At 38.6% G+C, this 25727-nt stretch overlaps 1 protein-coding gene across 7 annotated transcripts in view; it reads left to right on the top strand.

Annotated features, from left to right (window-relative positions):
- Window positions 1-25727, top strand: part of SYTL5 (synaptotagmin like 5) — a 91637-nt gene that overhangs the window by 57524 nt on the left and 8386 nt on the right. For 6 of the 7 annotated variants that reach the window (XM_083808112.1, XM_083808109.1, XM_083808111.1 and 3 more), the window contains 10 exons: window positions 1396-1552; window positions 3160-3292; window positions 5245-5351; window positions 9705-9797; window positions 15270-15335; window positions 16252-16430; window positions 17316-17418; window positions 19529-19690; window positions 22635-22743; window positions 24256-24391. In XM_083808112.1, the coding sequence (XP_083664238.1) occupies window positions 1396-1552; window positions 3160-3292; window positions 5245-5351; window positions 9705-9797; window positions 15270-15335; window positions 16252-16430; window positions 17316-17418; window positions 19529-19690; window positions 22635-22743; window positions 24256-24391 (1245 nt within the window). The remainder of the gene's footprint in view (window positions 1-1395; window positions 1553-3159; window positions 3293-5244; window positions 5352-9704; window positions 9798-15269; window positions 15336-16251; window positions 16431-17315; window positions 17419-19528; window positions 19691-22634; window positions 22744-24255; window positions 24392-25727) is intronic. The other variant, XM_083808113.1, reaches the window with a different exon arrangement.

Here is a 25727-nt window from a genome sequence, read left to right as displayed (position 1 = left end):
AATTCAGCACATTCAGCATCTGTGTTCACTGCTTAGTGTAGTGGTGAGAGTTGAACATATTTTCTCAGTTCAGCAATAGTTCTGATAAAAATTTCCATTGTGGTAGAGAAGATTTTCACTGCAATTACCCTAAACATGATATGACAGGGTAAGCCAAGTGAACATGAAATTCAGATGTCATCTAGCACAATGAAGATGCTTGCAGATCTGAAATATTTATTAAGCAAGCTTATTTTTGCTGAAAATGTGCTTTAAGTTTCAATAGCATTTTTTTTCCAGCAAAACTGCAGTACCCCCGTCCTCTGATGCTGTATTTTCCATGTGGTAAAGACTGCAGTTCCTGCCTCAGTTGCTATTGACCAGTAATTGTTTGAAGTAGTAAGTAGGAGTTTATGCAGAATTGTTACTGTCTTGCAAGACTCTTTGAGAGTTCTCTAAATTAGAAAGAAAAATGAAAATGGCTGAACTGATGTTTGCAGAGAAAGAGAGAAAAGTGGATTAGCCAGGAAGTTCTACTTTTGCTGTAAATCAAATTTGAAATGAAAATAGAACTTCCACTGGAAACATTAAAATACATTTTAAAGTAATGTTCATTTTTTCAAGAGGCAAAACTTACAAACAAAAAAAACAGCAGCCTATCCTTTCTAGCACTGATTGTTCACACAGAGTAATCGATATTTTCTAATAGAAAATGTGCCATGGAAAAAAAAATCTGCCTGTTATGGTGTTAGACAGCAAATGGATTCTGGTATGCTGATCATAGATTCTTTTTTGTCACTTCTATTGACTAACAAGAAACCTGGCAAAGAGAGTCATACAGCTTTCCAAGCTAGTTGAAATAATCAGCCAGTTTAGGTCAAGAGTCGTTATCACAATACAAACAGGACAGTGCTCTTCTAGGCAGGAGTGAGGACAGTTGTTTTTCTGTAGAGGAAGGAGGGTGTACAGCTGAGGAATTTAGACTCTGTAGGGTTAGTGCAGGCAATACCATCAGCTGCAGACATGGCCAGAACTGTCATGGTCTGGTAGTTTTCCTTCAGAATGAGGAGCAGCTTGGTGGGAAGTGTCACACGGGAGGCCTTGTACCTACTGTTGGGATGTGAATGTAGTATGAAACGAACACGCAGGAATGCAGCTTCTGCAGCCCAGAGGGCAGCCTGGACAAGAGATGCCTGCACAGGCTATTTACATGTCTGGCAGAAGTGCTGAAAATAGGTGTAGGTATAAAGTAATTAATTCACCGTTGCTTGTGTTTGTCTTTCCAGGTGACCATTTCCTTGCAGTGGATCACAGTTCATCCAGGGCAATGCAATTCTAGTAAACTGTTTTAATCGCTGTTTCATTGCATGGTCTGCTAAAAGCAATAATGCTTTATTACTCTTATCTCCTTCCCAGAGGGAGCACTCTTTCGCTGAACAGCAGCGATACAGAAGCTGCTGCAGGCCATCTGAAAGGGGCTGTGGGCCCTGCAAACAGAAGCGGTGTTTCCATACCTTCCCTCCCGAGGTCTCCAGCACTGAGCACACGCAGCATGACTGCAGATTATAGCAGGGTAAGTTCACTGATGTAGGACTGACACCAAATACAGCTATACAGCTGGCGCCAAGCAAGATGGTCTGGCTGGTATCTGCCCTGTTAGATCAATTTGTAGCTCAGGAGGGACAAGCTCAACAGAGAAGATTTTGTTTCTTCCTTAATTCAGTTGGGTCCAGTGAAGTTATCTATCAGAAAAGAATTTGTCTTGCTCTATCAGTGATGCGGTTTTGTGGTTTGGCAGACATTTTTCTTATGTCTAAAAATTGCTGCTAATGTCTAGCATTATATAATAAGTTACAGATTTTCAAGTGGGAAGCACAAGGGATGGGAGTAAGCATTTTTGGCACTGCAGGGTCTTGAGTAAGTGCTGTGACTAAGGATGTGACTTTCCAGCACATAGGGTCGAGCATGCTCCCACTGACTTCCAAAGGAAGAAGATCAGCACTTGTAGAAAATCAGGCCATACCAATTTTAGCTATTTCTCTGGATTTGGACACTGGACTCTGTGTAAATTTTGGCATAACATCTAATGTGCACTAGATATTTTATCAAACTGAAAGATGGAATTCCTCTTACTGGCTGTTAGGTCTCTAAGGATGTTGATAGCCATGTCTGAGTCAGCAACCTTGGCTGATTCATAGTAAGCAGAAGGATGTGGCTCACCTCAGCCAGAAGCAGAAGCCGTCTTCATTCCCAGACAGCCTGCCAGTTTGCCAGGCAGCTGTTCCTGGCTGTGCACTGGGTGGGGCACCCTGAATTTCTTTCAGTCACCGCTCCTAATAAATCAGGATCATTCTAGAGGGTTGTTCAATTTGCCATGACCTAAGTGTACAAGGAAAGTCAAATTTATAGTCAGAGGTAATGCCTTTTATCATTAATGCTTGGACAGGAGTAGATGAGCCTTCTTGCTCACACCCTCATTGAAAGAGCACATCCATTTTTTCCAGCTTCCAAATACTTTTTCTAATATATTATCCTTCCTAAAAACAAATTGGTATATATGAAGGACAGCTTTGGGAGCTGTAAATATGTTAATACTTGTTTTATTTATGTTTTTCTTGGCACACGGGTTGACTTGATTTCAGATGCATTAGATCTGGTTGAAAAAGACAAATCCATTTAATTTAGATGCAATTATGTTGTTAGCTATTCCTTTACAGGAAGGCAAAAAGCCATAATGATATCAAGCATATTAGCTTTATTTAAGGAGTTACGCTGGCATAATTTAATTAGTTCAAGTCCACTTAGTTTTACCATGACTGAAATTACTATGCTAGTATAACGCCAATAGTTATTTTTATTCTTTTTGTTTTCTTTAGTTTCTAGGCTAAGTTAACGTTGAAAAGATTTGTTTTACTTTCCTTCTGTCACTTCTGATGTATTGCTCTGATTTTTCTGTTGCAAGCGTAGAAAGTATGCATGAACTGCATCTTTCTACAAATTTTATTCATGATCTGTGCTAAGCAACACAGATTAGATCATAATCTAGATATATTCTGTAATAGACTGGGTTCTAAAGGAGCTTTGGAGTTCTGGGAATTAATAGAAATGATGCTTTTGTAGACTGATGGTGAATAAATTCACTTTTTGTATTGATGGGATGTGCATTTTTTTATTGGGTAGAACACTGGCTTAGAAAATGGCATGGTTATTCCAGCAAGTGAAAGTGTACCCGAAGATTTAGTAAAGAAGCAGCATAGGAGGAAAGCATCTGGAACACCTTCCATTGCAGTTTCTAGAGTATCTTTGTCATCAGGCAAGTATTAAGTGTTCCTTTTTTCCACCACCTTTTATCATCTGAGGATATTTCCTATTCTTGTGGCTCTGCAATTTCTGTTTTTAATTCATATTGTACAATAAAATGTTTCATATACTTGTTGATATTTCTTCTGCAAATTCTTCATTTTTACTGACGAAGATTATGCCACTCTGTTAGGTTTTGTGTTTGAAAAAATTGAAGATAATGTTAGCATAGAGTTAGTATTTGAGTAAATCACATACTCTTAGTCTTGTTACAAGATTTAATTCATGGTTGCACTTTGTTAAATCATTCCCTTTGTGGTCAACTGTGTAAAATACTACCTGTGTGCAATCTGTATGAAATATTGCCATGCTTCTGCAATTACGTTTCACACCCACTTTGCCCAGAAACAGATCACTTTGAGAAACAATGAGCTGTCAGAGAACAAGTCCCTTACAGCCTTCATGTCATTTCATTTTTACACATGATGCACTGAACCGATTGATTCGGCTGTGATTTACCTCATTTCACTGGAGGCTGTTAGGGAAATGAGGCTTGCACAGGGAGGTGCTGTCAGAGCCACTTTGCAAGAGTGGATGGAGATCCTCCTTTTTCTACCTGAAATAGGAGGCAGGAGTGCCCTGCACTCTTCTGCTTTTTACTCAGTCATCTTCTTACAGGCCTAAAAGGTGGGTTCACATTTACAGCTTTCTCTGTGAAGGACAGCAGGGCTTACTTGGTTTCAGCTGAATTTATCCCAAAGCAGAAACCTAGGGGCGTATCCCACAGAGCTAATCAAAGGAGTTACATTCTTCACCTTAGATTTTTTCTACTTGAAAGCAACAGGGTTTCTTTGAGAATGTTGCATTATGCAACTCCTGACAGAGGCTTTCCCGACTACTACTTTCTTTCTGAAAAGATTGATTCTCTTGTTTCTGCTGCCTTATAAATTAAAGGGCTTCTTAGTAATTAAGAACTGGCCTCACGTTACCAAAGCAGATAGATGCTGAGCAAAATTGCAGGCATCCTGGGAACATGCCTCAGACTCTTCATTGTCTTCTTGCTGGAGGATCTTAAAGGACATAAAGCTCAGGACAGTGACCTTTCCTGTCATGTCAGCTATAGCCCAGGTAGAGAGCGAACAGTTGAAATTTCACCAATTCCTACCTACAGGATCTAAAAGTATGCTTTTCCCTCACTTTCTTTCTCAATTTCTTGAGTAGTGCCACAAAAGATTTTAATGGGGAAGACTAAGGAAATATTTCTACAAGACATGTAAAATCTCTCTGCGATTGGACTGTGCACTTAGTCACATCGTCTAAACTTTTGGGCAGACCTGTGCAGTGCCAGGAGTTGGGCTTGATGATCCTTATGGGTCCCTTCCAACTCGGGATATTCTATGATTCTTATGCCATTAACTATGGGATGAGAGACTTGTAGGGCTGAAAAAACTTGTGTGGGTTTTGAGACTTATTTACTTTGTCCTTTTCTGCACAGGGAACAAACACCAGTGATGGCAGAAGCACTTTCTATGTCCAGCTGTATCTCTAGGTGCTTAATTCTGAAGGAGATGGTGGAGGGAGTTTGGTGGTGGTATGAAATGTGATCATCACTACAAATGCTTGGACTGCAGGTTTCGCAATATTCCAAGCTCATAGGTCTAACGGACAAAGTCAAAAGCTTGATTTGTAGTGTTGTCCATAAGAGACAATTACATCAGACAACAGTGCAGGGTAAAAAGTGTTGGCCAGAAGGCCGAGTAGCATCATAAAATATGTTTTTCCATTTTTCATCTTGATGTTCAGTTGCCATAGAGTTTGTGACAGATACTTGCAGAAATACAGTTTTGATTTTTTTTACTTAAAAAGAAAATTTAAGACAACACTTATAAAAGAGTGTCAAGGTGAAACAGAAAGAATTTTTAATACAAGTTATAATGAACATTTTCATTATTTTTATTTTTCTAGACCGTAGCCGATCTGAGATAGATTTGAGTGAATCTTTTTCTGAAGGAAAAGAGGATACCCTGAGCATAAGAAGCAAATCTGTACCTAGTGCCTTAGATGAGGACCTGGTGAGTTTATAAATATGTGAATGTTTATCTAGCAGAAATCCTGTTTGTTCAGACTTAGAAAACCAGCACTATATCACTATAAGTAATAGAAAGAAAAAAAAAAAAACTAATTTGGGGGGTATTTAATGAATTTTTAAACGGCTTCATTTTTTTAGTATGTTGGCTGTAGAATGATTTCAGTGAATAACAGTCTGCTATTAATTTCCTGTTTTTTGAGTTTAAGTGAATGAAAACTGTCTGGAAAAGAAATTTCATGTAGTAGGTTATAGATGCTACAAAGTTCTGTTAATTCATACTTCCCTAAATTTTAATTCTGATGCTGAAAAATGCTATGCTTTAAAGGCTTTAATCTTCATCAGTTTCTGTTTTTTGCCCTAATTTTTTTTTTTAGCAGACAAAGCTCCTTCCTTCTTTTCCACCACTGTTGCTGATCTCTTCTTCCTGTTTATCATTTTCTCCCATACATCTCCATTCCTTTTTCTATGTATTCTGTATGGACTGCCTTTCCTGAACTGATGATCAACTTCCCCCTCATATTATGCACGTATTCAGGCTACACAAGTTGCAGATGTGCATCAATGCCATAAAAAAAAGTCCCAGCTTGTTAAATACGCATGAGGAGAAAAAGGGAGTAACTCAAATATTTCTTCATCTAATCATAGTTTTTTTTTGAAGCTTCCAAATGTGTGTGTTTCACTTAGAAGGAAAGAGAAGAGGAACAAAAATTACCTGCTGCAACAGTAATGTTTTGTCTGTTGTCACAGTACTTCCCTAACATCTGCTCTTTTCAAGGGGGCATTGGCCATGGGGGATGTTTCCCTTTCTTGTAGCATTTGATACTTAGAAGTTGCTAGAAAAAAACATTTTGGGATTCCCATCTATTTTTTTTGTTGTTTGTAACCACTCAGAGAATTTGCCTGCAGCAATGCTTTCTTTGGATTAATTACTTAAGAAATAAAAAAGCCGTTCCTATGTGTCAGATTTATGTTGAAATAAACTTTCAAAAATAAATGTTTGGGGTTGTAATTTAGTAAAAGGTTGTGTTCTTGATTAAGAAGTTGGAAAAGATGGAAGAAGAGAAGCATGCAATAAGAAAATAAAAACTTTAAATATCTTACATTGGTTTCCTGCTCTAATTGTGATTTCCTGCTCTAATTGTGCTCTAAGGGTGTGATAGTTATCACTTAGGGATTTCTCTGAAGCGGACATCAGAAAAGCCAAGTGCAGAGTGATTTTCTGTTCTTCGAACAGAATTCAGTGGTTTTTTTTGCTGACTCCACATGAAATTTCAGATTGCATCTCAGCAGCTCTCCAACTTCTTTGCTAAGAAGTTTTTTTCTTCAGTGTTACCATGTTGTTTTTTTGGGTAACTTGATGCATGGGACTCCTTCAGTGTCTTGCCTTCAAGACACCTTCTGGCATTCACTGTGGGTACTGCGTTTTGAGATGAAGGTTGTATTCCTGCTGGAGTTTAGCTGTTGTGGTGCTCGACATAACAGACAAAAAGGAGAATGTCTGATGAAAGTAATGACAGCTCCTTCAGTCTGGGAAAAGTTACGCCTTCCTTTCTCCTGGCTGGCTGGTGGATGTGGCTGAGATCCTTTAGCCTCTTACTCCTGGGTGATGGGAGTTGGCAGCAGTGGTGTGGGAGATGCCACATGTCAATAGGAGAAGCAGATTACTGAAATTTGTCAGCTGAAAGGGTTGGAAAAGCCTTTTAGCTTGTTTGCTCCCGGTTTTATCAATAAAACCCCTTAAATTTGCAGAGAGACGAGCTGGAGGACCGAATGGGTATTTTCCTTCTTTAACTGACACTGCTCTTGGTAGTGAAAAGGGACAGTCTCCAGGAACCTGCATACTGCGGGAGGTGTTTTTCAAGGAGTACAGGGAACCAGTTAAATGCAGGGCTGCGCTCAAGCGCGAGCACCTTATCTAGAGAGGTGTGTGCTGAATTTCTGACCAAGTAGTGTTCATTACATGCTCAGCTGCTTTATTAGGAATAATTGGATAATGTGCATTTTATAACCCCCGCTGGAGACCTTGAGATTAATGTCCTACCAACTCTAACTTTAATAAGCTTTTATAAGCTAATAACACTAACCAATTATGTCGCTGCTGTTCTGTAACACCTCCTGAGAAACATAATCATTGTAGTGCAAAATGATTTAAGATCTTATGTTAAACGTTAACCATTTGTCTTAATGTTATATATCTGCTTGCAGACAAAAATCGGTGATCAGCTAGCTGTCTTTGTGAAGCGCCGTCAGTATTTGAGTGTCAAAACCTGAAACACCCCAACTTGAAGATGTTACCTTACTTTTTTTTTGTCCTGTATTTAATTATACAGCAATCAATGTAGCATTGTTTAAGTCTACATATACGTATACAGCAGTGTAAAGGAAAAAATTTAGGATGTATTACCAGAATTGCTTCTTCCTGATGTATTGGCAGGAACAAAATCAATAACGAGAGTAGAAGTTTTGTTTTGTTTTGTTTTTGTTTTGATTTATTTGTTTACTTTTGAAGGATTTGGCAATCTGTCTCCCCAGAATAGTTTGCTGCGTCTCCATGGACTTTTTCCTTAGAGTATGAAGTATCCATGACTTTTCTTTGTTCTTTGGGGTGCCGTATTCAGAGCAGAAAGGAAAGAGACCAACAGAGGAGGCTCATTGCAAAAACATGAAGCTAAGAGGAATTTTTGCTTCAGTATGTAAATTTTGGTCCCAAATAAACTGATGGCTTGTCCTCACTTCCCCTTGCTCAACATTAAATATTCACAATTGCAATTGGAAAGTAGTAATAGAAAATTTTGCATTGCTTTCAGCTGGTTTTATTTCAGTACAGTCACTGGAGGAAAGGAGAAGAGAAATAACAGCTAGTTTTAGCCATACTAATAATAAATGGTCTGCAGATCTTTACAAAAATTGTGACAGTTCAGCTTTCCTGCAGCATTTCTCTTCTGTTCTGTTTTTCCTGATTAGAACAGAAGTATGAGACTCTTGACTTCGAATACAGTACATCTCTGCTTAGTTTAAGGGAGGGAGAGAATGAGTGAGCAATAGTGAGGTAGGTCACCACATGGGACTTCATAGCTGCAAAGCAGATATAAGGGGTTTGAACATTCAATTTCAATTAAAACTGAAAGCAGTCCTCAAAATACCTGCCACAAGGCTTAAGGAAACCCAGAATTTCCAAGCTACTTTCAATAGGATGATAGCTGTCTGATTTTTTTCTTGTAACTTCAAGTTAACAGTCCTATTAGGACTATCAGTTGGATTTTAAGTTTCATGTTGGGTTTTACTTTATTGCTGTGTTTTAGAAATGAAAATATTTTTTTTCCCTGAATATAAACGAGAGGCGTTAGAATTCAGTGCTATTAAAATTCAAGCATATATATGAAGGTGTGCAGTTACTGTTTTTTCTGCAGTTTTTATTATTGAAATAATACAGAAATGTAATAATTATAAAAATATACGCATCTGTTTTTTTTGTTGTTGTTGTTTTTGCTGTTTACACCTCAAATATATTCAGTGTGTATGATGTCAGGACAAGTTTCTTTCCGTGTGATTTGACAATAACCTGGGACTTTCAGCCTTGTCTGTTAGAAAGCATGTCCGTGTTTGTGATTGTGTTTGTAGAGTTGTCATCTGTCACCAAAGATGACGTGGAAGGGTGCAAGTGTAATACTAACTGTAAGCTTGTCTGTTAGTGTGTGAGAGTGTGACTGATATAAATGTAGACAATAATCTGAAAGCTGGATCACTGGATTGTAAAAATACATCCAATAAAAACACGGAACCTGGATTGTAACCACATCAGTCATCTATTGGTGGTGGCTTCTGACTACAAATGGCTTCAGGTAAACCAGTATCAGTGATCCCCTGAGTGACATCAGAGCTTAATTTACTGGTTCCTTTTATTAAGATTTGAAAAATGCTGACTACGTCCCTCTTAACATTTCCAAACCCAAACTCCTGAATGCAAACAGTACTAAGTAAAATAAGGTAATTTGAAGGGGATTGTTAGCAGGTGTGGAAGTGGATTTTGTTTATTTATACAGTTATTGGACATACAGAGTTATATGTCTACAGAAGAAGTCAGGAAACGTGTGTTACATTTTTTTTCAGTTCTTAAGCAATTGAAACCTGAAATCCTGGTGACCTCTTTTCCCCTTCTGCTATGTGCAAAGATGTGGAAAATGTAAATCAAAATTCCTCTAGAGATTGGAATTTTGAATGCATCATGTACCATCTTCCTGAAGCAGAAAATACGTGAAACAAAACCAATTTGGTTGACCAAATATAGAGCAGAACACAATGACTGAATTCCCTGTTGTTTTTTTTTGTCATTTAGGATTACCTGGATGAAACAGAAGAAGATATTGATGACATAGTGGCCTCTCGTTATTCAAGGAAACAAGGACATCTGACAAGTGCATTATCAAGAGTAAGATCCTGAGTAGAAAACAGATGCTTTTTCATCTCACATAAGACCATTCTTCTTCCAAAATGGAGTTTAACATCATACCACTTAGCAGCATTCTGTTTTATATTTTAGTTTTCCTAACAATTTATAGCTGATCACTTTTCATCCTGCACTTGAGAAGCATCCTTTAACTTTAAGATAGTTTTTCTGACTATTATATTTTTAAGGCTGTTCAAAGCTAAGATGCTGTTCTGCAGAGCACGTGGAAAGCAAGCACCATGTTGTGTACTCATCTGCAGATTTCTCCACACATTCAAGTTACTACCAAGCTGATATTTGGGAAGGCAAACCATAGATGTTTGCAGTATGTGACTACTCAGTTTTGCAGAGGAGCACTTAATCTTAATTCACTTGAAATGAAGAGAACAAGGCTGTGATGTGATCGTTCATCTCATTTCACTTTCTGAATGTTAAGGTTCTTGGGACACAAATAATTGTTTGTGCATTTGCATGCATGCCATTTCTGCCCACCCCCAGCCTAGCTTCTCCCATTCTCCACAACATGATTGCTATGCCACCCCCATCTCAAAAAGTATTCTCTTTACAGTGAGGACGGAGATGTTGGGGGGGGAGGGGAATTGGTGACAACTTTTCTATTTCCTGAAATAATTGTATTTTTTTCTGCCATACCCTTTTTTTTTTTTTTTGGTCATGCCCACAAACTATATAATGCAAATCATCTGTTTGAGTCTCATGGTTATCTAACTGTTGCAGCTTAGTGTTGGTCTTGAAAGGATGGTTGCATTTTCAGGTTGTTACGGGTGCTTGAAATGCAACAAAATTGGTGTAACAAGCCCTCTGTAGCCCTTTTTACAGTCTGTTATTTGCTGGGAAAGAAAATGGTTGATAAAAATAGCCTTTAACATGCTTATAAATACCTGCTGTGTTTCACATTTCTGGGGTCTGACACTCAGGATGTGAGCAACTCGTAGCATCTTCACTAAAGTCACAGAGCCCTCTCTGGCCACTGTTCTTCATGCCTTGTGCTAAGAATAGCTCTGGTGAGCACATAGAGTACCAGTAAGCTGCAACAAACATGAAGGAGAAGATGAGAGAGTTCAGGAGGATGAAGAGACCTGAGGAGTCTTATGCTAAAAGGGAAGAGAAAATATGGTCCATGACATTAATCAATGAGCTGTCCTTTCTAGGCTGTATCTGCATTAGTCTCCATGCAGGTAACACCCAGGGAATGCTCATTTCAATTCTCGATCCCAAAGAGATGGTGTTGGCTGAACCCAAGCTTGGCTTACCTGGGGAGGAGAAAGAGCTGAGAGAATTGCCATTGCAGAGCATTTTGGTATCTTAGATCTGGCCATGTCCAGACTGTTTTCCCTTCTAATTTGTGTAATTCAAAGAAACAGATGCAACAGAGATGTGTGGCACTTTGCACCAAATCAGACCTGAGCAAATGTAGCTTTTTTGGTATTGGTCTAACACCACCCACTTCCCTGAGGTTGACTGTGACTCACTGTCTCCAATCATTGCTGGCCCCATTGATTTTGTAGGCAGAATTATTTTTCTTTCCTTTGAATATTGATATGAGTGTTGCAGGTGCTGAAGAGCTTTCTCAGTTTAGCCCGTTAACTGAGGACCTGCATTTAGAGAACCTTCCATCTGCGTACTGTAGGTTGTATTCTGTCTGTGCATTGGGTTTTGTCCATTTCTGTAGATTTCCCTTCAACCTTTTTCTTAAGCAGAGTACATCTTTTCCTCTGCTGTAGGTTTGAGGTAATCTCAGATCTCAATGCTCTTGTTTCTTTGTATTCACCCTGAAATGATTGTTAGTGTCCCTGCATGCTATGCTAATGGAGAAGTTTTGAATGGCAAAGCTGCTGCTCCCTGCTAGAGCAGGTCAGTTTTACAGGTTCTTTGTGACTTTCTTTAAGTGTGTTTTACTAGTTATTCCCTCTCTCTTATTTTTGCCTTTTCTCTGCTTGTTGTATGCCTTTGAGCCTTCTGCGTTGTACAGAATTTTTTCCTGTATTTTGCTTGTCCATCAAATGGCTATCTACATTATTATGTCACATTGAAGTAATGTTGTTAATGAAAAGTAGGTTCTGTCTGCATCTTTTTTTATTAAATATAAGAATTTAAAGTACTGCATAGGTATTCTAACAATGAGCATTTGAGGTTAAAGGAAATATTTCAAGAAGGTAAAGACACTTAAATCTGCCTGTATCATGTGTGAGCAAAAATGCGAATGAAAGGTGACACTGAACAGGAATTGCATCTCAGCATTAGGGTATTGTTGTCTGTGTTTACCCAAAGCTAATACATGAACTTTGTATTGAGTTTTCCCTGCATCCTTCACTGATTCCTCTCCTAAACACATTAATGCGTTTTTGTCGAGGTCCATCATGTCAGTAAATCTGAGCTTTTCCAGTGTCTTACTGCACCAATAAGAGATGTGAAACAAATGTAATTCTTAGTGATGGACTAAAGTGAGGCTCAGCAACCTCCATATGTAGCAGTTGTTTACTACTTATGAAAGTGGAAAATGAGTAGATTTCCTAAGGATATTGCATTTAGCATATATAAAGGCCATTGTAAATGCCACAGAACAGAGTCTGTGGGGAAAGAAGTCAAATATGTCAAATATTTCTACTGAATATGTGTTGTTTCATTTGTGGATTCGTTTTCTGAATGCAATTCAGAAATTGCATTTGCATAAGTTCTAGCATCAGAGGACATCTGTTTGTTTGTTTGTTTTGACTGTTTGTTTTCCCAATCATTTGTCCCTTTACTGCCAATGTACCTAAAGATCAAGGAAAAGAATACTTGGATTCAGAAGAATAACTATTCTCCCTCCACACATTGGTGTAACCTTGTTAGTTTTTTAAGGTGGGCACATGCATTGTTATTTTCCCATTACAGGGATAATGTTGGCATTTTGTATCACGTACTGGGATCTTTGAGTTCACGAACAGTGTCCAAGGATACCCATTTTATCTATGCTAGAGGTGGGAATGCATAAAAGGTAAAGGCTGAGATTTAGCTTGAGGTGTGTTAAGAATAGGAAGAAATATGACACATTTGTCAGTGTGTGTTGCTAATTGTCCTGCAGTCTTGTTCATGGAATCTCAGTCAACCATACAAGGTAACAAAAGGACAAGCTTTATATTTCTTCTTCTTTTTTTTTTTTTTTTGTTTAAAGGAAAGGATAAAGAAAGCTAGCCCAAATTAGAAAAACAAACAAAAAGAAAAATACAAAAATTATGAACTTTTTGCTGTTTATTATTCCTACATGATGTATAAAACTAACTTTTTTGGATTTTTATTTTTTTTTTAAGAATGATTGCTGGTTTAGTTTCTTAATCTCTCTTGATGTTCACCGTATGGACACAAGCCTGCTTATCGCTCCAGCTTTCTTTGCTGTGGAGCCTTTAGACAAGATGGTTGGAGATTTGCGTTTTGTCACAGACCAGTTCTTTTTGTGTGGCCCTTCCTTTCAACTCCGTTCTTCCTTCCTCCCTCTAGCTGCTAGGGAACGAGGTAGCTCAAGATGTAGTTTCCCATGAATTCATTAGTTAGACTGCCAGAAATTGCTCAAATGAGCAGAGGGGAGAAATGCTTTTCCCATCATTCTGTTACTGTACTTTTTCCCCAGAGTGGCATGTTTAAACATGTATGTGTGTTTTTTCACATATCCTTACAAACTCTACAGAGAAACTGCAGTTTTTTACAAAGGCACCAACTCTGCAATATATGAATGCTCAGCTTTTGGCGAGATTAAGAAAGAATTAAGTTCATGGAGACATAAATGGAGTACATTTATGTACTCCCTAGCAATTACAGGCCTGTCAGTCTCATGTCAGTGCCTGGTAAAATTATGGAGAGGATGATCCTTGAAGTTATTGAAGCGCACCTGGGGGACAATGCAGTCAATTGGTCCCAGCCAACATGGGTTCATGAGGGGTAGGTCCTGCCTAACAAATTTGATTTCTTTATATGATAAGATCACCCATCTAGTTGATCAAGGGAAACCAGCTGATGTGATCTTTCTGGACTTCAGCAAAGCTTTTGACAGGGTTTCCCATAGGATCCTACTGGACAAAATGTCCAGCATACAGCTAAGCAAAAACATCATACGATGGGTGAGCAATTGGCTGATGGGCAGGGCTCAAAGGGTTGTGGTAAATGGGGCCACATCTGGCTGGCGGATGGTCACTAGTGGGGTCCCTCAAGGCTCCATTTTAGGGCCAGTCCTCTTCAATGTTTTTATAAATGATTTGGATGTAGGACTAGAAGGTGTTTTGAGCAAATTTGCCGACGACACCAAACTTGGAGGAGTTGTGGACTCGGCTGAGGGTGGAAAGGCCTTGCAGAGAGATCTGGACAGATTGGAGAGCTGGGCGATCACCAACCACTTGAAGTTTAACAAAAGCAAGTGCCAGGTCCTGCACCTGGGATGGGGCAACCCTGGCTATACGTACAGACTGGGCGACGAGATGCTGGAGAGCAGCCCCGCAGAGAGGGATCTGGGGGTTGCGGTTGACAGCAAGTTGAATATGAGCCAGCAGTGTGGCCTGGCAGCTGGGAGGGCCAACCGTACCCTGGGGTGCATCAAGCACGGCATTGCTAGTCGGTCGAGGGAAGTGATTGTCCCGCTCTACTCTGCGCTGGTGTGGCCTCACCTCGAGTACTGTGTGAGGCACCACAGTACAAGAAGGACATTAAAGACAGACATTAAAGACAGGGCCTAGAGGGGAAGACATATGAGGAGCGGCTGAGGTCACTGGGCCTGTTCAGCCTGGAGAAGAGGAGGCTGAGGGGGGACCTTACTGCATTCTACAACTTCCTCATGAGGGGGAGTGGAGGGGCAGGTGACCTATTCTCCGTAATCACCAGTGATAGGAGCCGCGGGAACGGTGTTAAGCTGAGGCAGGGGAAGTTTAGGCTGGACATCAGGAAGAGGTTCTTCACCGAGAGGGTGGTCGCACACTGGAACAGGCTCCCCAGTGAAGTAGTCACTGCACCAAGCCTGTCTGAATTTAAGAAGAGATTGGACTGTGCGCTTAGTCACATGGTCTGAACTTTTGGGCAGACCTGTGCGGTGCCAGGATTTGGACTAGATGATCCTTATGGGTCCCTTCCAACTCGGGATATTCTATAATTCTATACATCCAAATACAATCCAATACAAACCCAAATCTGCCGAGTTGGTGTTCTAAAACATTTTTTTTCTTTTGATACAGCAGATACTTCACTTCTATTTTATTACCTTCAGTGCCCTTCAATACTTGATGTATATGGAAAACACTTTGCATTTCTCCGATTTGGTGATGCCTTTTTCCTTTTCTTTCACTATGGCTTTGCAACGCAAACTTTATTTACCTGTCTGTATCAGTAAAGCTTTTTCACTGCACTTACTCTTTCCTATTACAGCTACCTAATGCTCTTTTCTCTTGACCTTTTCCACTGCCTTCTTTAAAGAACTTCTCAGAAGCCTCTGACAGAAAATGGACCTACTTAAATGTGCCTGAAACAGATGGTGATACTGTGAGTTCTCCTCAATCCTCTGCTTAACTTTGAAGGTTTCTCTCTTTTATCCCTCTGTGTTCCAGACTGTGCCTGTCTGTCTTGCAAGCTTCCTGTGTGATAGGATTTACATGGTTATGTATGTTCTTGAGCAGTCTTGCTCAAGGACTCAAAACAAAATGTACGCCAGATTTCTAGAATGCCTTTGGTTCCAGGGTTGTGCACATTGGTCCAATTTTCTTTAAAAACATTTACTTCTTTTCCAATTGTAATCTTTTGAAAGAGGATATCCAGATAGCAATATGGCATAGGGTATCAGTGACAAGAGATTGGGTTGTGATATATTATGCCACAGTGGAAAATCTTGTGGGATTTTTGCTAAACCTTTTTTGGCTTTAGGAAAATTGCAGAAACGATGGGTATCGGAAGTTTGCTCATTCTTTTAGAATTACTAACGAGGGATGGGTGTCACTTTAACCAAACATGTTTTTTATCATCTTCACTACAGGAATCATAATTTTTTCTAATGGTTCTGTCAGCAGTTATCTCATGAGACTCAGTAAAAATTAGGTGGACAGCTGAGACAGTGAGGTCATTTTTATCTGCTTAGAACTTATGTGAGCTTACGGTTTATGTAGCCTGACTGCTCTTCAGCTCATGCATGAATTAAATGGCAGTAATTTAGATTTAGTCATGTTTATAAATAGATTTGAGTCCCATGTGTAAAAAACATCAACAGTCTAGACATTTATGCTATTATTAGTTGCAGTTCCTACTCCCTTTACATCAAATAGACTCAGGTAGTGTTTCTCTTCTATCCTATGTCTCTTTTCATAGCAAGTCCTAACAAGTGAGACAGTATTGTAGGGTTGTGGCTGCATGAAAAAGCAGATTCGGAAAATACAATTTGTTTAAGCTTCTTTCTCTCTCCCTCCAGACAAGCATTAACAGCATGCTGAGCGTATATAGTGAAACTGGTGACTATGGCAACGTGAAGGTCAGCGGTGAAATCCTTCTCCAAATCAACTACAGCTACAAAACAGGTGCCCTCAACATCTTGGTGAAAAGCTGCAGAAACCTGGCTGTTGCAGATGAGAAAAAGCAAAGGACTGATCCGTAAGCACAGAAAATTCCTTTCTAGGCCCTGCTAGGGCTGTCCTCTAACACATTACTCTCTGTAGTCATCAGTGATGTAGCCTGGGGTTGTGATACAAACCTGAGAATTCATAAGATCCAGTTGCTACAAACCAGCATTTAGGTGATGGTTGGTTTTGGATTCCCTATGTGAAATGCATTTCCAATATATTCCTTAGGGCAGCATGGACATATTCTGGGGAAACAATAATATTACTTCAATTATCAACCTGTTTGCTAGCAATTTCTTCAAAAGGACAAAAAATATGAATGCATAGGGAGACTGAATTGATTTCTTACTTTTAGAAGCAATACTAAAGTATATGATGGTGTTTCAGAGGGAGGGAGGGAAATAGCTTTCTGGTTTTCATACTGTGAATCCATAGATTCACTTTTCAAGGACCGTGTTTTATGAGAGTCTTTTAGCTTTCTGTGTATTCTTAGTTTTCAGTATATAATGTAAACTCTCTCATAGTTAGGAATTAATAATTTATATCTCTAATCATGTCTAATCCTGTTGTAAGGTATAAAGTTTTTAATTCTCCTGTATTTTCAGTGTATGTGTTGTCATATGTAATCAGTCAGTAATCATATACTACAAAAGCTGAAGTGCTAGGAAAGCTTTTTGCAAATTAGTTCTGTAAATTAATTTAGCCCTTTTGTTACTCTGAGCCTATCAGAACAACATCGCAGTGTTTCTAGATAAAGTCCATACCTTTCCATGTTTCACAAAGTCTCTTACATGTGTACGTTGTTTAGACTGCAAAAATTAATTTCCTCATATATGTTACTGATGCTGGAATGGCAAGTCTTTGCTCAAACTGGTCATTTCTATTCGTTGCTAATAATTTACTACTTGATCTGCAGATATGTCAAAGCATACCTTCTACCTGATAAGTCCCGCCAAAGTAAACGCAAGACCAAAATTAAAAGTAACAGCACCAATCCAGAATTTAATGAGACGCTGAAGGTGAGAACACTGCCTCTCTCATGGGCTGTGATGAATGTTCTACTTGTGCTCACAAGCATTTTCTGTAAGTGCTCCAGTATGGGGATTAGAATTTGGAAGCGATGCCTCAAAGGGAAGGTATTTAAGCAAAACATCTAGGAATCCTATGAGTTTTAATTTCTGGTTTTCAGCATCGAGGAATTGTTTTTGTTTGGTTCTCCCCTCTACAGGTAAAACTTACATTAGTTTGCATGGATCTTTTTCAAAACTGTTGACGTTCCCATCTAACCTGAGCTCAGAGTTCTTAAGCACACCTTAAAGATTTTGCAAGCCCTAAGTTACAACTGTACTGAGGTAGAACTAGCTTAAAAAATCCTATCTAACTGATTTCTCAGAGAAAATAACCTTTTGCAGTAAAAGCTCTTTGATAGCTAGTGAAGCTGTTGTTGCCATTTTACTGTTTTCCTAAAAAGCTGACTGAAGTATATTTTGTGTTGCAAAAGAAAATGATAGACTACTGTCTTGACTGGTGGAGCCCAAGTGCCCAGGATCTTTCCATTCTTTTCTCATACCCATGTCCAGCCTACAGAGGCTGGAAAGATGTTATGCTCCTCACAAGCTGCTTATTTACCTGCTTGGCTCTGTGGTGCAGGGCGGAATGGCAGAGTGTGAGTGCCCAGCTCACTGCCTGGCACCGGGACCGCAGGCTCCTGGTGATTCTGCTTCCTGTCAACTGTCAAGAGTCATCCCAGCCAGCTGCCATGAAGCCGGAAACTTTTCTGTATTATCCTGAAATATTCTGAGGGGAAATTCAGTGATTAAGAAATGTAAATAAGTTTCATATAATAGATGCTAATAGATGTTCGTTGGCCAGTATACTTGACCTAACCTGGCTACAAAACGATTTTGCAAACTTACACATACTTGGTCTGGCCAGGCTGCTTTCCAAGGAAGAGTGTCCTGCACAGCCTCATTTTTAAATGGTTTCTAGTAAAGTTAAGATTTGCCTGAACTGGAGGGGAAAAAAAAAAAAAAGGTGTTAGACTCTCTTTAGCAGGGAATGTAGTTAGCACTGAACGTGTTTGCTAGTAGGGAACTGCAGGATTAGGACCTAGCAGCTTGCTAAAAATGCGGATTGTGTCCAAGAGGGCTTACTTGTATTGTTGGTAGGTAAATGAGAGCTAAATTTATTTGCTGCAACTGGTATTACCATTAAAAAAAGAAAAAAAATACATCTATATCTTCCATCTTTGGCTTTTATTCTAGTATTGCTGAATAGTGCAGCTCTCACAGTTGGCATCTAACATATAAGCATTGCAGACATATCTATGCATTAATAGCCTACTTGTGTGGCTAGCCAACTGACTTGACTGTTTCAGCTTCTGGAGAACACGTCTGTGTCCAGATATTGTTCCTGAGAACAAACAAAAAAAGAAGACATCTGGATCTCCTCAATTAACACTAGAAGAAGGGTGAATTTCATGGAATTAGTAGTCCTTTCCCTGAAAGCAGAGCTAGAATTCCAGATGTTTATAATTTTCTATATATTTGCTAGGATATGTTGCTACCTCAGAGGAGTTTTTAATAGCTTTCAATCAATTTTTTAATAGCTTTCAACCAAGCTGCACCAACAGCGCTACTGAGGAATTTTGGTGAATGCTTTGCAGATACAGTTTTACTTGTTTTCAGAACCATTTTTCACAAGTTACAAAGATAAAACTGAATAGGAGAAGAAAACACTACTTCTAGAAAACAGTGTACAGCAGCCTCTCTTTAGGGATGAAAGATCCAGTGGGGTTTCTTCTTACAAAATAAACTTTGGTGTCGATCTACTTCTTTTACATAAGCTGTAAGGAATTAACAGGATGATTGTTTTAATCATCATTGTTGACTTTACAGCCATAAATACCCAGTAAGTAATACAGCAAAAAAAAGAAAAGAGGTTTAACAGTTCCCTGTGAGATTTCTAGCTATAGACATCTTATTTGCAATGAAAACAAATCTCTCTTTCATGCTCCATTTATTAGCTGCTGTGGGCTTCATGAAATTTAGCTATTGCTGTAAAAGGCTCCATGGAAACTATTATTTGTGCTTATTCTGAGGGTTCCTTTTTCTGTTTTTCTGTTGGTAGTATGTCATCAGTCATACACAGCTAGAAACCAGGACCCTGCAGCTTTCTGTCTGGCACTATGACAGATTTGGACGCAACAGCTTTCTTGGAGAAGTGGAAATTCCATTCGATTCCTGGAACTTTGAAAATCAGGGCGATGAGTGGTTTGTGCTCCAGCCCAAGGTAAGGACTTCCAGGGGCCAATGAAACTGCTGAGAAGCAAATTTACCAAGGCTTAGTTATTTTTCCTTTGGAACACGTTTTTAAAATGGTGACTTTGTGATTGTCTAATGTGGCAATAAAAATAGTATCTTTGTGTTTTATTCAATCAAAACCCACCGTTCCTGAAGTCTTCATGAAAACTTTTTGTCTGGTTGGCCACTTAAACAAACAAAACCCAGCACCTTAAATAATATATAAGTTTGTCTTGCAACAAACTGCAGAGGAAAAATGACCTAGTAAAGAAATTGATTTATTTTTTCTTTCAGAAAATAGAAGATAAACCAAAGGGCTTTTTTGCCGCTTCCCCCTACCCAAACCTGAACAGTTCAGTAAAGCAAAAGACCTTTTTTGATTCAGTTCAGTGTGCTTCACACTTTTCAGCTGTAACAAAATGACTTATTAATCTCTTATTTACCTTGACTAGGAAGGTATAAGATGAGGCTTCTCATCAGGCAAATCAGTCGGTTTATGAAATAGGACTTTCACTGTACTTAGCTAAGGATAGGATGACTTCTGTCTTTAGGGCACCCCCCTGCTTTGGCAAAGGTGTTTATTTCTGGAAGAGATTCAAAGAGCCATTGTAAACTCGAGGATTAAAGGCTTCTCAGTTGCTTGCTTCTGCAGCAGCTGGGATCCCTAGGAATTTCAGGGGTTTAAACTGCTATTTCGGAAAGTTTATTTTTCTTGTTGTAGAAAAATCCAAGACTGTATTGCAGATGACGTGGAGATAGACTCAGGTGACTCCTTTGTTCCATGTTCACTATATTTAAAGAAATATTATATTTGGGGTTTAGGAGGGACTGTTTGATTTGTGTCTTACCCTCAAATGTCAGATGAGTCTGATTGCTTTATAATTTCCTGGTATAGCTCTTTTTGGTGCTAAGCCGTCACAAATTTATACTTCAGTAAATAATTAGCCAGAAAATACATAAGGAAACTGGTCTCCTTTTAACACTCAGACACCTCACGCTTTAAAACTGGCACGGAAGATCATTCCTAGTTTCCTCGTTTAGCTTTATTAATGAGAGTGACCATCAGCTTTTCCTTTATAGCCCAAAAGGGGCATGAGATACCAGGAAGAGAAAGTGGCCAATGAAGACAAAAAAACTCCAGTCAGCGCTGTGTCCAGGCCAGGATTATACCATCCTTCTTACAAGCTTGCAGAACTTTCACCCAACTTGCATCATGTAGTTTGCTTTTGTTGGGTCTACTCTTGGAGTAGACTAAATGTCTGCTGCATCTCTCTTGTATCCTTGGCTGGTGTTAGATGTTGTTCTTATTTAGTACCAACCATTCTACTGTGGTCGATGTATCTTGTATTTGTTTCGCTTACAGTTTGTATGCAACATTGGTCTGAAATTGAGCGTCTTCTCATGCAGTAATCTCTTTGTCTTCTCAGTTCAGTCTCTGGGGGCTTTGTATGGGTATGGGTGGTTTCTTTTAATCAAACAGGAAAAAAAAAAGTCTCGAGACAGTCCTGCTCAGGAAAAATAGTAATGATGTGTTAAGCATTTAAGCCATTCCAACTGGAAGGTCTTGCCTGATTATTTCCAAACCCATTAAAAGAACTTTTAAACTAGTTCTTTTTTACCAAAGAAAGCAAACACAAAATTGGTCTCGTCTGCTTCCTAAGTTGTTACAAATAATGTTTCTGAACTTAAAATGCTGCTAAGATTGTTGTTTGGCAAAGATAATATTGTTTCTGAAAGATTAATTATTGCATTTTGAAATTTAAAAAAAAGTACAGGTTAACATACAAACAAGTTACATGCTGTTCTCCCACATGAATTGCATGATACAGAAAGGAATGGCAGTGAAATGTTCCCTGGGTTTTACTACATTGCTTTGTTTTATCATGAATCATTTAGCTGCCTTAGTGAAAATGTTGGAGACTTAAGACCTATTTCTTCTATGAGCACTGCGTGGCCAATTTTCAAGAGGAGCATGGTTAAATCAGAAAATAGTTCTGTGGTTGAAGAGGGGGGAAGAGTCTAGAGTCACGGTATACGCGGTTTTGGAGAGGGGAAGGTTTGCAGATTGTTCCTGATGTAAGAACTTATGCTGTCATTTGTCCACCAGAAAAACAGAAAAAGTAATCCTTGCTGACTTTATGGGAAATCTGATGCTAAACCTACATAGTTTAGGCCCTAAATGAACTGCCTAACTAGCAAGATTTAAATAATAATTTCTTGTTGTTAAAATTATTCCACAGCCATTTACTACAGCTTTTATTTTGTCCTCTGTTTTAGCAACTGGCATCAGACACTGGTGCCATCTTGGTACTTCTGAAGACTACTGAATGTGTTTTTTCTGGGTGAAATTCAAACATTTCAAAAGAGAAGGAACCAGAAATATTATTGGGTGGAAAAGGACACTGAGAATAACCTTAGTTTTCAGTTTTCTATTTCAGAGCTGGACTCTGCTCTCTTCTGCTGCCGTAGTTCCCCATATCTCTATTTCAAGAGTGACTCGAGAGTGACTATTCTAAAATACATGAAACCAATTATGGATTTAAAACCTAATTGGTGTAAATAAGGGCATCAGAATGTCAGCTTAAATTAGCTACAATTTCTTCAGAAATAAGTTCAAGTTCTTTGTTTATTTGCGTCACTCATTCATGCTAGATCTCTCCTTTCTGCTTTTGTTCTCTGCACTGTGTCTAATGCCACGTGGCTTTGTTCTTCTGAGAGCTTGCATTCCCTTGCATTTCCCCATAAAGTTTTCTAAAATGTGATCGTATTCAATCTGAAATGTTAAATTATGTGAAAGGAGGATGATAAGTCTTGATATATTTAAGAAACATTTCAAACAGTATTGGTACAATAAAATTAAATATCAAATGGAGAAAGTGAATGATTAACCTTAGCTGGATTTATGGTTTTTGATTAATTTTTTTTCCTTTCAGGTGGAGGTTGCAACAGATGTTGGGCTTCAGTATAAAGGAGAACTGACAGTTGTTTTACGTTACATTCCCCCAGACAGAAATCTAATGCTTCCTCTAGGGCAGTTTCAAGGTAAAGCAAACATTAATGGCAATTTATGATAGCATCCCTCTGAGTATTAAAAATCCTCAACTAGTGTGAAGTAATGGAATTAGAGAAGATTGAAATTAGACTTAAATATATTAGTTGTCTTTATCTGTGTAACTTTTGAGTCATGAGTATGTTTCTCTTCCTCCATCCTTTTCTATTACATTGGACTTAAGGAGAGGGAAGGGAAAGAGGAGTGTGCCATAGATAAGTACTGGTGCATGGATTTTACCTAATTAAAAAATTCTCAGACATTAGTTAATATGATCAAGGATAGCCACATATGAATAAATCTTCTAAATTGTAGTCTGTGTGTCCTTTGTTCAGCTGGCTATATACAGTGTATAGCTGATCAAAGTAACAAACTTCCCTTAGTTCTTCTTGCATAATTGTCCATAACTTTATCTATCTCCTCATTTTAAGTCTTTTTCATGCTTCTTTAACTTCTGTTCAGTTTTGCCATATTACACCTCTAATTCAATCCTGTAAGATATTATTTGAATTGTTTGGGGTAACCCATTATTTTCATTAGTAATGAGCAAGGGATATACTTACTCCTTGCATTGTAGTAGCATGAGGAACAGCAATCATCTGAAGAGAAAGCAGTCACGGGATAGCACCTGAGAGATAGATGTACCAGGTACAGGTAGTCCAAGAAGAGTTCTTTCTTAGTGACAATAATGCTGTTTAGCATTAGGATTTGATAGGTATATTAGACTTTTTATTTTTCTTTCTTTTTCTTCTCTTGACAAATGATATTCTCTCTGCTTGAAGCAATCCCAAGGTTTTTTCTCTCAAAAACTAATTGTTGTCTGAAAAGTACAGATATACACTTTTTTTTTTTAATTAGTAACACTTTAACATCATTCCTCATCCTTTTTTCTGATGTTTCCACTTCCAAACGATGTGCATGATCCCTGATGATATACCCCCTTAGAATCCGCAGCAACAAGTATGTGTCCTCATGTAGCCATTCAAATGCAGTAGTGTGTCAGTGAGCACCGTGTCCTTTGCCATGGGCTATGAGGAGCAGTTTATCCTTACAAAAGGAATATACACAGTATATTTCTGCATTTTAAATTTTAGGACAGATGTTACGTACCTTGCTTGTGGTGTCAGGCTGCTTTAACATCAGTGATGGAATTGGATTCTGAGAAGAGAGCAGGGCTCACAGGATGTGCTGTTCTTTCTGTTCAGCATAGTACCACACCGATGATTACATTCAGAAAGGACTTCAGTTAGGACACCCAGTTGTGTCCAGCAAGGGATACCTGGTTAGACAGTCAAGTTCTTTATCAAGTGTGGAGTGATTTTCTGCCCTTGACTTTTCAGTTTCTATACCCTTGACAATCAGGATCTGCTCATAAGAAATGCTTTAATCCTGTTGAAGGAAATGAGTGAAAGAATCCAGCCAAGAGAACTTAGATGTCCTAATCAGTTTTGCAGTGTATAGTTTCTGATTGTGATAACGATGTTGCAACTCTGTTGTGTATGTAGGAAAGAAGAGCTTTAAAAAAGGAAAAAAGGGAGAGACTCGTCTACCATCTGGAGGTATATTAGAAGTCCTCATCAAAGAAGCTAAGAATTTAACAGCGGTGAAATCAGGAGGCACATCAGACACTTTTGTGAAAGGGTCAGTGTTTTTTTTCCTCCGCATTTTAATGCCTGCACTGAAGAGTATTTTGTCTGGCCCTATTTTTTTCAATATATCTGTATATGTGCGTGTTGGATGTCAATACTGAAAAGCAACTGGCTCCTTGAAATGGTATGGCGAAGGATGCTGTTGGCTAAGGGCAGAGAGGTATGAGTTGTCCCAGTGGTTAAATACCAGCATGTCTGGACTCAGTCAAGAAACAGTATTTAATCTGTATCACTGACTCCATTCAAACATACGTATTCAGTGTGCTAAGGTGCACACTGTTAGAGAATATAAACAAAACACTTCCATTGAGTTGGCAGAGAAAGGTAGGTGAACATCGGTTATTCCTGAAGGCAAGAAGATGTAAACTGGGGTTCACACATTGGAGATGACACCTGTTCTGACAGTGACTTTTATGTTTCCAGCAAATTGAAACAATACATATATATATGTGTATATATATATTTGACTAGGAGAAATAACCTTGTTTTCAGGAAGAAACAAGTCTGTTGGGATTCCTTATAAAACTGCAAATAGCTTGATGGCTTGCTCCATCACGCTGAGGTTCTTTCTAGTGGATGTCAACTGAAACATGCAGAAAGAGAAAACTCATGATGTGTGTGAGGAAATTCTGTTCTTAGTCAAATAAGTATGCTAAATTAGAAGATTTTTCTCTCTTTTACCGTAAGTAGTTTTTTTTTTCTTTAGTGTTTAATTGGGGAAGATCTTTGTCATGCAGTACCGCGTCAACGAGCACATTCAAGTCCTAAGGGTTCCCAGAAAGTCTATCACTGACTTCAAACAGTGTCTTAATTCTAATTGTTTCTCATTGTTAACATTTAATATTCTTTGACAGAAGGCATTTAAAAAGTCTGCTCTAATGGTTTTTAGGTTTGATTTTAAAGATGCATTCTTCTGAATAATGTTGGGTATGTGTCTCTTGTATGCCTATATGCACGTATGTACATATATGTATATAATATGAAATACATATTTACATCTTTTTTTATTCAATAAGAAGCATTTTTGTTGGACAGTCAAAATCCAGACTATTTAAAACACTACATATAGGATATACCTGCATTTGAATAAAATGAGCATAATTCTGCACACCTCATCATATTGAATTTTTCATAAATTAAGGAAATAATGAGCTTAAAATATTTTTCTTTGCCAGTTTTTGGTCTCAGTGCTAGTTTTGAAAATTGGTGACTTTTAGATATGCTCCAGTTTATCAGTAATGGTTTGAGTCTTGTTTGCTAAACAGTGACCGTACAAGACATCTTGCCCTTGACTCGTAGGCAGAGCTGAGAGTTTGTCCTAGTCTTCA

Source organism: Anser anser, assembly GCF_964211835.1.
Source record: "Anser anser genome assembly, chromosome: 1".
Classification (NCBI taxonomy): domain Eukaryota; kingdom Metazoa; phylum Chordata; class Aves; order Anseriformes; family Anatidae; genus Anser; species Anser anser.
The sequence above is the reverse complement of the archived record's forward strand: the minus strand, read 5'-3'. Positions and strand labels throughout refer to the sequence as shown.